The sequence below is a fragment of the Arachis stenosperma genome, chromosome 1, assembly GCF_014773155.1.
Source record: "Arachis stenosperma cultivar V10309 chromosome 1, arast.V10309.gnm1.PFL2, whole genome shotgun sequence".
NCBI lineage: Eukaryota > Viridiplantae > Streptophyta > Magnoliopsida > Fabales > Fabaceae > Arachis > Arachis stenosperma.
This window is the reverse complement of record NC_080377.1, coordinates 121578208-121590077: the sequence shown is the minus strand read 5'-3', so window position 1 is coordinate 121590077 and position 11870 is coordinate 121578208. Positions and strand designations below refer to the sequence as shown.

General features: G+C 38.8%; 1 protein-coding gene across 1 annotated transcript; it reads right to left on the bottom strand.

Moving 5' to 3' along the window:
* Window positions 1-840: 840 nt before the first annotated feature.
* Window positions 841-1565, bottom strand: LOC130936542 (cell wall / vacuolar inhibitor of fructosidase 1-like). The gene has a single exon (XM_057866635.1). The coding sequence runs from the start codon at window positions 1482-1484 to the stop codon at window positions 951-953; it is 534 nt and encodes a 177-aa protein (XP_057722618.1). The 5' UTR covers window positions 1485-1565; the 3' UTR covers window positions 841-950.
* Between the last annotated feature and the right edge of the window lie 10305 nt (window positions 1566-11870).

The following is an 11870-nucleotide window of genomic DNA, read 5'->3' as shown; positions in this document are numbered from 1 at the left end:
AAATGCACCTTAAAATTGCAAGTAGAAAAAGATCAGATTAGGAGGCATTAATTAGATGTGAAATTATTAGTTGTTTCTCGCCAACAGATTCAGTACCAAAGAGACGTGTGTCACATGCACACAAAAATCATAAACCTAAACAGAATCGATTAATCGATTAATTACCAGAAAAGGACAAACCAGACCACAGATCATAATCATAGAAGCACTTAACCTTATCGCTTCTGTCCCATCATAATTTAAAGAAGAATGAGACAGCAATATGTTATTATGTTATTGGCCAAAGGAAAAGCAAGACACTATGATGTGCGGCTCTTATCCTATCTTCTCTGCTACCAATGTCCAATTATTGAAAAAGGATACATAGGCCAATGCCTTCAAGTAGTGGCTTTCTTTAATTACCTCATGAATTAATCATTCACTGATCTTATTATTACTTATGTTAACCAGTAATAGAATAATTCGAAATTCACATGACCAAAATTTAACAATAATCAAAATTTGTACCTACAAAAAACTTTAAGGTAATTATTCACTCAAACGTATCTGACCTCCATTAATCATTAACTAATAGACAGTTATATACTCAAAACAAAATTCGATTTAAACATATGAGTTAGTTATTTACCTAATTCAAATTTGTTGTCTTAAATTAAAATTTAATCCACTTAGTACATGAGTTCAATTCTTAATGTTAAATTCAGTTTACTACTATCTTACTTAATTCAAATGTTAATGGGATTGGCTCATTTTTTATTTTAAGATGACAAAATTAAATATCTCATGGTATTGGAAACACATGAGAAATTGAAAATCACTGCTGTTCATACATGCATTAAATTTTACATATAATTACTATAAATGCATTATTCGAGAACACCATGTTCCAGATTTCTGATAACAGATAGAAGCATATATTAATTAGTGAATGTAATTAACTAACTAATTAACTAGAGTAACAATCTAACAATAGCAGCAGTAACAGCAGAAACATCATGCATAGCATTGTTCTGTTGGGTGAGAGGTGATTTCCCATTGAATCCATTTTCACAAAAGGTAGCTTCATTAGCAGCATCATTTGCTCCATTTTCTGCAAATTTAGGATCACCTTTCGCAAGAGCTTCAGTGGCTTCTGGTATATCACCAATCACAATTGCGTTATACTTGCTTGCACATGAACTCAGTGCTTTACTTGGTCTACTTCTTTGAAGCTCATGGATCATGTTAATGGCATCATTTGCTTTTGATCTCATCACCTTCACCATTATTTGGGCCAGGCCATTGACGTCGGTGCCGGAGCTTCCGGGGTATGCTTTAAGAGATTGAAGGCATACGTTGTAGTTTGGTGTTTTCTTGCAAGTGCTTTCCATGAGTTTTTCATTGTTTGGAATGATCAGGGTTCTGCAGTGAGTTATTGATGGTAATGAAGTCATGGCAATTAAGAATAAGAAGAGGAACATAGTTATGGTTTTCAAGTTTGTCATTTTGGGAAGAAAAGAATTTTTATTGAGATATGATAATAAACTGAAAAGTAGTGATGATTGATGAGTTTATTTATGAAGAAAATTGAGTTCTGTTTAGGGCATTTTATAGTGTTAGTAAGTTAGACTGTGTATGTTTTTAAATATTGGAATTGAGATTAAGAGATTGAAATTCGATATTATATTTAGTGATTAAAAAATAAAAATAAAAATAAAATTTTATGTTTGAAATACATAAAGACATAAAAAATTAAAATTTTTAAAATTAAGAACTGAAATTTTAATAATTTTTTTATATTTATATATATCTTAAATTAAATAAAATATTAAAATCTAACTCAGTTATATATATTTTATAATAAATATAATATAAAAATTTAATTTAATTTTATTTATTTTTTTAATCTTTCCATTTTAGTGTCTCTCTTAAAAGCGGTTCAAGGAGCGAAACTTACTTTTTGCCAATTTGTGTTAGAAAACTTGTGATGATAGGGAAAAAGTCATTGAAATTTGATATTATTTAAATAATTATTTTGTATGTTAATTTTTTCTTCTGACAATTAAAGTTATATTTTTGTTGGCACGATTGGATATTAGTACAATAAAAAATGTATTGTTTAAACTTTAAAATGTCGAAGATGAGCTGCCGAACTTAAAAAAATTATTTTCAAATATAAACTAGTGAACCAAGATTGACAACATTCCTAAAACTACAAAGAAGATAAATTTAGATAATTTCTACATTAAAATAAAAAACACAATTCTCTCTATAAAAATTAAATTCTCAATGTAATTGTATTTTTATGTGACTACTTTACAATTTAAAAGAAAAATTAAAGCAACCCTTATGTAAGATTTTGATTCTATGATGATCAATATTAATTTTTTTATTTTTCAAAATTATCATGATTTGATTGGCAACTTGCTTACAAGCTTTAAACACCCACTAAACCTAGAGGACTTCTTCATTCTATCCTTTTTTATTTTTGATTGAACAATGATCTGAATATATTGTAGCTGCAACTGAAAATTCTATCACTCATACTTTGTTTGGATAGATAATGAGAAATAGAAGAAAAAAAATAAAGAAAAAGATAATAAAAAAAATTAAAAAAATTATTTTCATGTTTTGTTTGGATAAAGAAAAAATGATTAAAAAAATAGAAAAAATTCTTTTATTTAAATGAAAAGAAAAATAAAAAAAGAGAAAATTATAATAAAAAATTACATTAATATTTTTATATTTTTTATTTTTTAATTGATCAAAAAATAAATTAATAATTTTATATTTATTTACACATATTTTTTTCATTTTCATCTCATCTTAAAAAACAAAACATTTTGATGGGTCTTACAATTTTTTTTCCTTCTATTTCCTTTTCTAATTCAAACAACAAAAAAACTTATATTTCTATCCAATTTTTTTTTATTTTCTTTTTTTTTCTATATTTTCTTAATCCAAACAAATTGTTGATTGGCCTGGATCCGCTTTTTCTTCCATTTTGATTCTTATACTCTCAAAAGGAGGTTTTTAATTAAGTAATTAATTCCTAATGTATGAAAAAAGGTGCATGTGATGAATTGCGGCAGTATTTGCGTGTAATGATTGTGTTGTATAATGCATGTATAGGAGGGGCGAATATGAATATGGTTTTAAAAAAGATGCACCAATAATGTTATCAATCAAATCCTATCATCATGCATTAGAAGCTCTACTGGTACAAGTTGGGAGTAGTATCATGCCATGATAGAATAAGTTTAATACTATCAATGAGGCTCTAATCAAGAGTTAGTTTATCAAAAATGAAATCTTAGTAATTAAGTTAATTGATAAAAGGGATAAATATTATTTTGATTCCTTACGTTAACGATCAGAATTGAAACTATTACTCATCTAATTTTTTATTTAAAATATTAAAATTATTCTTTTAATTTTTTTCAGACAAAAATATCTTCACCACTACCAACACCTTTACCAGTACCAGCGTAGCATTCATGATTCGAGGAAAACACAATCTATTAGCATAAACAGAATAGCAGCACACATAATACAGTTTACAATCGTAGAGAAAGGTACAAACTGCACTATGCTGTTGATTTAGCCTACCATTACATCGAACGGTGGATATAGTCGTTGCTCTCAGTAGGAGGAGCTGCCAAAAACATCAAATTATCATCAAATTAAAGCAACAGAGAGCTCCAGAATCTTGCATGACATAAGAAACAGTCTGTAACTACAAGAACAGATAGATACGGGGCCAATGGGTTCGTAGTGCCGAAGATGGCTTCTAACCACCAAAATCAGTATTGTTCCAAAGTTCTGCTAAACGGATCTGTTGTTCAATCAAAATAAAAAGAAAAAAACATGAAACTACGTATCGAGAACAAAAAATCGCTAGCGAATCTAAACATTCGATAGAAAATTCGCAAGATTAAAAAAAAGTCTGAGTGAGGATTTGCACCGACCTCAGAGCAATAACTGGATGGAACATTTGAAGTTCCAGTTGAAGAGTAGAACAAAGATACGGTGCAGATCAAGAGTACCAGAGCTGCAACTGAGAACTTCACAACCATGGCCTTGAACCCTGACCCTACGCCTTGCTTTGCATGCTGCCTGTGAAAGCCAGCTTTGTAACAAATGAACAACAGTAATACAGTGATTTTGATTCAACTCCGAAATCAAGGTCACAATCGAGCTTGAATCTATGCGTTACTTCATCCCCTACCTCCTCATGGTTGAGATCCAATAGCTCTGTTCTTCTACGGATCCAGAACTTTCACGTTATTATTTGGTAGTGGACGAAGGTGAAGTAGGGAACAGTAGTTGCTAATAATGGAAGAAATATGGATGCAGTGTCAGAGCTGTCATATGTGGCGCCAGCAGGGGCGGTTGTCGGTGGCGAACGGCGATGAAAGATAGAAGGCGAAGTCACTATGAGTGAAAAGGGACCAAAACCCTTCTCCCTCCCCCTCTCCCTTTCCTTTTTTCCTCTCCCCACCTCCCCCACAACGCGTCCTTTTCCCTTCCCCCGTGTCTCCCCTCCCTCCTCGTGTCTTTTCTTTTTTTTTATTTTATATATTTTTATTTAAAAAATTATTTATAAAAAAAGGTAGTTTTGTTATTTATAAAAAAATTTATTAGAAATGACGATTTTAAAATGAAATGTAACGTTAAGGACGATTATAAATCGAAAATTAGATGAAAGACGATTACAATTCTGACGCTCAACGTGAGGGACCAAAATAATACTTATCCATTGATAAAACTATAAATAAAGGTCTTATTTTTTTCATTACAAATCATTAATTTATTGGAATTGCACTAGCATTTTGAGAGAGATGTGAATAATTTATAATTTAGGCATTATGCTAGCCTTTTTTTCTATTAAAAGATTATAACTCAAATCAAAGTTCAATCTCAAATCAAGCAGTACCTAATTCAATGTCAAACCGGTTTAATTCAAGTATCTGTATTTCATTCCATTTCAAAGCAAAACAATCCAATACTCAAGCAGAAAGCACCAGACAAAAGTACCTAACCTAGTAACTGCAACCAAATGAAAATCAACAAATAATTGTGCTCTATAATGTTAATTTACAAAATTAAACCGATACCATAACCTCCAAAATGAAAACATGATCCTAATTCCCAAAATCATATTACAAAATGCCTGTAAAAAAAAATCATATTAAAAAATAAATATTTGGTGCATGCAACTTTACAGCAAACATTTGTTTAATTTGGAAAGTGTTCATACCCTGGCACAATGATTTGGGCTCAGGTCCAACTAAAAGGCCTAATCCAATAGATTAAGCCTAACTAAGCGCCGACCTTCACATAAGAAGTCGGTGTTCAACACGACCTGCTCTAAAGAAGTCAGACATGAGATTAGCTGGCAGATAAGCACTCATTTAAATGAGTAACCGCCCCTGAAATCTCTCTAACCGCTTCACAAAGCCATATCTTAACCTCCCTAAGATAAGGGGACGGTTATCATCCTAAAGATACGGCACTACTCCAACGGTGGTTATTGGCTCACCACTATAAGTACACTGACGCTCCTCAGGTATCTCTAAGCCCAATACTCTCTAGACCTGCTCACACCCTTGCTAACTTAGGCATCGGAGTGTCTTTGCAGGTACCACCCCCCATTCACTTGCGAACGCAAGTCGGACGAAGTCTCCCGAGCTGCATACTCAGACGAAAACTTCCTTCCTCACACATTTGGGCCAGTCAACGCCATCCGCTTAATTCATCTCCGGTTACCCACCGTAACATTGGCGCCGTTGCCGGGGACCCGAGAGATCACCCATTGATGGCGGATAGATCCCACGAAGAAGTCCATGCGGAAACAGATTCCGAAGAAGAGAATCTGGACGCAGGTAATAATAATGCGGATTTAACCCTCCATCAAGAGGTTAACGATCAGCCGAGAGAGGGCACTTCCGGGGTAAAAAACCCGAAGGCAAACCCCTCAGATGAGCGAGAATCGGAAAAGGGCGGACCATCCCACATAACTGAACTAATGGGGTTAGTCCACAGCCGCCTGGAGCAGTTAGAACAAGAGCGGGAGAAACAAAAGGAAACAGAAAAGTACCTAAAAGAGGAAATGGAACGGCGAAAAGAGTTAGAAAGGAAACTCTCAAAGCTGGAATCCTCCCTCAAGAATCATAACTCCCGCGACGACCAAGAAGAGTCACTCTTAGGTGAAGAAGATCCTTTCAGCGAGGACATAATGAGGGCAAAAGTTCCGAGAAACTTCAAAAGCCCTGATATGGACCTCTACGATGGAACCACGGATCCAAAGCACCACCTAAGCAACTTCAAAAGTCGGATGTACCTAGCTGATGCTTCCGACGCCACACGATGCAAAGCTTTCCCGACCACTTTATCGAAAGCAGCAATGAAGTGGTTCGACAGCCTTCCCCCACGATCGATCACTAGCTTTGAAGACCTCTCAAGGAAGTTTTTAATGAGGTTCTCAATTCAGAAAGACAAGGTGAAACATGCACCGAGTCTCTTGGGAGTAAAACAAGAGGTCGGAGAATCTCTGCGAGCCTATATGGAAAGATTCAACAAAGTATGTTTGGAGATCCAAGACCTGCCCACAGAGGCAGTCATAATGGGGCTAGTCAATGGGCTCAGAGAAGGTCCCTTCTCACAGTCCATATCCAAAAGGCACCCCGTTTCTCTAAGTGATGTACAAGAGAGAGCTGAAAAGTACATCAACATGGAAGAAAACGCCAAGTTAAGAGACCTGAGCGGACGACCGGGACTCCCTCCCTCAACAAAAGAGAGGGAAAGGGAGACCAAGAAAAGAGAAGAGCTCGGTCTCGAAAGGCCAAGGAAATATCACTCTTATACCCCACTGAAGGTTTCCATAGTGGATGTATACAGAGAGATTTGCAACACTGAAAGACTGCCACCCGCTAGACCCATTAAAAACAAAAAAGGGGGAAGCCGCAGCGACTACTGCGAGTACCATAAAATATATGGTCACTCCACTAACGACTGTTACGACCTTAAGAATGTGATAGAAAAGCTGGCTAGAGAAGGTCGGCTTGATAGATATCTCATAGAAAGGTCGGACGGTCACGGAAAGAGAAAGCGAGATGATATGGACAGAAGAGACCCACCACCGCAGACCCCAGAGAGGCATATCCATATGATCTCAGGAGGATTTGCGGGAGGGGGACTCACCAAATCCTCTCGCAAAAGACACCTCAAAAGAGTCTACCAGGTCGGGGAAGAGTCACCCGACCTTCCTACCATTTCGTTCACAAAAGAAGATGGGCAAGGAATAATCCCTGGACACGATGATCCGGTGGTAATAACTATGATCTTAGCAAATGCCCATCTCCATAGAACCCTAGTAGACCAAGGAAGCTCGGCAGACATTCTCTTCAAACCTGCTTTCGACAAGCTAGGGTTAGATGAGAAAGAACTAAGGGCTCACCCCGACACCCTGTATGGATTAGGGGACACGCCAATAAAACCACTGGGATTTTTGCCCCTCCACACCACTTTTGGAAAAGGGGAAAAATCAAAGACTCTGAGTATAGACTTCATAGTCATCGATGTGGGCTCAGCTTATAATGCTCTAATCGGCAGAGCCACCCTCAATCGACTCGGAGCAGTGGTATCTACCCCTCACCTCTGCATGAAATTTCCGACCTCAGCGGGAATAGCAACGGTAAGGGGAGATCAAAAGCTAGCAAGAAAGTGTTACAATGAAAGCCTAAACCTAAGAGGAAAGGGCAGAGAAGTTAACACAATAGAACTCGGCGGTGCAAAGGCCAAAGAAGAGCTGCGACCACAACCGGGAGGAAAAACCGAGGAGATACAGGTTGGTGAAGAAGAAAGGAAAAACACTCATATAGGAGCCAACCTAGGGGAAACTCTAAAACAAGGGTTGACTAAGCTCCTAAGAGATAATTCCGATCTCTTCGCCTGGAAGGCCTCCGACATGCCTGGGATTGACCCCGAGCTCATGTCCCACAAGCTCTCGGTTTATCCAGGATCCCGACCTGTACAACAAAGAAGGCGCAAGCTCGGCCCGGAACGAGCCCTAATAGTAGAAGAGCAAGTACAGGCTCTCCTGGAAGCCGGCTTTATTAGAGAGGTCAAGTACCCAACATGGCTAGCCAATGTAGTGCTAGTCAAAAAACAGAATGGTAAATGGAGAATGTGCATCGACTACACCGACCTAAATAAGGCATGTCCTAAGGACCCTTATCCCCTACCAAGTATTGATACCCTAGTGGACTCCAGCTCGGGGTACCAATACTTATCATTTATGGACGCCTACTCGGGATACAATCAAATTCCGATGTATGAGCCCGACCAGGAGAAAACGTCATTCATCGCACCCCGAGCCAACTATTGCTACGTGGTCATGCCATTCGGATTAAAGAATGCAGGAGCCACATATCAAAGGTTGATGAATAAAGTGTTTTCTTCCCACATGGGAACCCTGATGGAGGTATACGTCGACGACATGCTAGTAAAAACCAAGAAAGAGGTCGACCTCTTATCCGACCTCTCACAAGTCTTTGACACCATAAGGCTGCATGGGATGAGACTAAATCCGGCAAAATGCGCCTTCGCGGTGGAGGCAGGAAAATTTCTAGGATTTATGCTAACACAAAGAGGGATTGAGGCCAATCCCGACAAATGTAGAGCCATCCTAGAAATGAAAAGCCCGACCTGTTTGAGAAAAGTCCAACAGCTCAACGGCCGACTTGCGGCCCTCTCCAGATTCTTAGCAGGATCGGCACTAAAATCCCTTCCACTATTCTCCTTATTAAGAAAGGGATGCCAATTCGAATGGACTTCGGAATGCGAGGAGGCGTTCCAAGAGTTCAAAAAGTTTCTAAGCCAACCTCCTATCTTAACCCGACCAGTACCAGGGAAAGACCTCGTTTTGTACTTATCCGTAGCAAACAGGGCTGTCTCGTCAGCCCTGATAAAAGAAGACGAGGTCGGACAGCACCCGGTCTGTTTTGTCAGTAAGGTACTACAAGGCCCTGAACTAAGGTACCACAAACTTGAAAAGTTTGCCTACTCCTTAGTGATAGCCTCACGAAGGCTACGACCTTACTTTCAGGCTCATACAATAAGAGTTCGCACAAACCAACCCATGAAGAAAATCCTCCAAAAGACGGATGTTGCAGGGAGAATGGTTCAATGGGCAATAGAGCTCTCCGAATTCGATCTAAAATACGAAACTCGGACAGCAATTAAAGCTCAATGTCTCGCCGACTTCGTAGCAGAATACGCAGGGGACCAAGAGGAAAAGCCGACTACATGGGAACTCTATGTAGACGGATCCTCCAACAAAACGGGAAGCGGCGCAGGCATAATATTGGTAGATGAAAGAGGAACCCAGATTGAGGTTTCTCTAAAATTTGAATTCCCAGCCTCAAATAATCAAGCAGAATATGAAGCCTTGATTGCTGGGCTAAAGTTAGCAGGAGAAGTCGGTGCTACAAAAGTGATGATATACAGCGACTCACAGGTGGTGACCTCCCAAATAAGTGGAGAATATCAGGCAAAGGATCCTAATATGAAGAGGTACTTGGAAAAAACCCTGGAGCATCTTGGACGCTTTGCAGAAACCGAGGTCAAACACATAACTCGGGATCTGAACAGCAGAGCGGATGTCCTATCTAAATTAGCAAGTACCAAACCAGGAGGAAACAATAGAAGCCTGATTCAAGAAACCCTCCAAGAACCCTCGGTAGCAAAAACAGAAGATAAGCAAAAAGTGCTTGAGGTAGTCGGTTTAAACCTTGGATGGATGAATCCCTTAGTCGAATACTTGAAATTCGACATCCTCCCTAAGGAGGAAAAGGAAGCCAAAAGAATCCGAAGGGAAGCACAGCATTACACTTTGGTAAGAAATGTCCTTTACCGAAGAGGGATATCGACACCATTGTTAAAATGCGTACCGACCTCAAGAACCACCGAGGTGTTGGAGGAAGTACATAGCGGGATCTGCGGAAATCATCTCGGAGCAAGGTCACTAGCCAGGAAAATAATCCGAGCTGGATTCTATTGGCCGACCTTGCAGAAAGATGCCACAGAATTTGTGAAAAAATGTCAACCGTGTCAGATGCATGCAAATTTCCACGTGGCTCCACCAGAAGAGCTCATCAGTATCACTTCTCCATGGCCTTTTGTAAAATGGGGAATGGACTTATTAGGTCCTTTTCCCCAAGCGCCAGGACAAGTCAAATACTTAATCGTGGGAATAGATTACTTCACAAAGTGGATAGAAGCAGAACCATTAGCCACCATCACCGCTCAGAGAAGTCGCAGGTTTTTCTACAAAAATATCATCACAAGATATGGGATACCTTATTCCATCACTACGGATAATGGAACCCAATTCACCGATGCTACCTTCAGAAGCTTAGTGGCCAGTATGAAAATCAAGCATCAGTTTACTTCGGTAGAACACCCACAAGCCAATGGGCAAGCCGAGGCAGCTAACAAAGTCATACTGGCGGGGCTAAAGAAGAGATTGCAAGAAGCAAAAGGAGCTTGGGCGGAAGAGCTCCCTCAAGTGCTATGGGCCTACAGGACAACACCCCAATCCGCCACGGGAGAAACACCTTTCCGACTAGCCTACGGTGTAGAAGCCATGATTCCAATAGAAATCAATGAGCAAAGCCCAAGGGTAATTCTCCACGACGAGGTCGGAAATATACAGGGACATAAAGAAGAGCTCGACTTGCTCCCCGAAGTCCGAGAAGGTGCCCAGATAAGAGAAGCAGCGTTGAAGCAAAGGATGACTACAAGGTACAACAAAAAAGTCATTCGAAGAACATTTGCTCCAGATGATTTGGTCTTAATCAGAAACGACATTGGAGTCAACAAATCGGGAGAAGGAAAGCTCGCCGCAAATTGGAAGGGACCATACAAAGTCAATGAAGTCTTAGGAAAAGGTTATTATAAAGTAACCGACCTGAGCGGCACTGAGCTACCAAGGTCGTGGCATGCTTGTAATATGAAAAGGTACTATAGTTAAAAGCGAACTCTACTCCCTGATGTACTCTTTTCCCAACTTCATGATTTTTTCCCAAAAAAGGGTTTTTTCTGGAGAAGGGTTTTTAACGAGGCATCATAGTAGAGACTAAGAGAAAACTAGGCTATCAAGACCCTTAGTAGCAAAAGAAGGTACCTCCCCAATCAATAAAGTTCTTTTTCATTCATAATATCTCTTATAATATCATTCTTTATTTTTCTAAGTCTTTCTACGAAACGCGCCGACTTAAGCTCGACAAAACGTAAAAATCCCATGAACCGACCTAGATGGTCGTCAGGATAAAACGACGAGGTACAAGTCGGTGTAAAGAGGTTATATGAGTCGATCGTAAAAACTCGGAACCAATCCGACTCATAAGTCGAAACGAGATCCCGAGTACCAAAACTCGGAAACACTTCGATTCATAAATCGGGGTATAATACCGAGTAGAAGAAAAACGCATCGCAAAAATAACCTAAGTCATAAGAACTCGCTAAAACAAAGTTGAGTATAAGGGATAACAGAAAGAGATAGGAAAACCTAGGAAGAAGTTTAAAGGATGTCCCGAAAATCCTTAAAACGAAAAACAAACAAGCCAAAAAGAAAGGTTTTCAAGAAAAAGCTAAAGGGAAATTCAGAAAGCATACACGCACAAGGTAACTTAAAACCCTTATCCAAAAAAGGGTATTTTGTTAATCTAAAGCCCTTATTCAAAAAGGGCACTTGCCAAAGTATTTTGTTAACGGCCTTAAAAGGCCAAAAGAAATTGTTCAAGCGTCACCAAACAACATGCAAATGAGTTTAAAAAAGGGGGGACTCACAGGCCGAGCCCCCATATAGCCAAAAAAATATATATAAG

Coding starts and splice junctions, on each gene's coding strand:
- LOC130936542 (XM_057866635.1), bottom strand. CDS start 1,484: ATGACAAACTTGAAAACCATAACTATGTTCCTCTTCTTATTCTTAATT.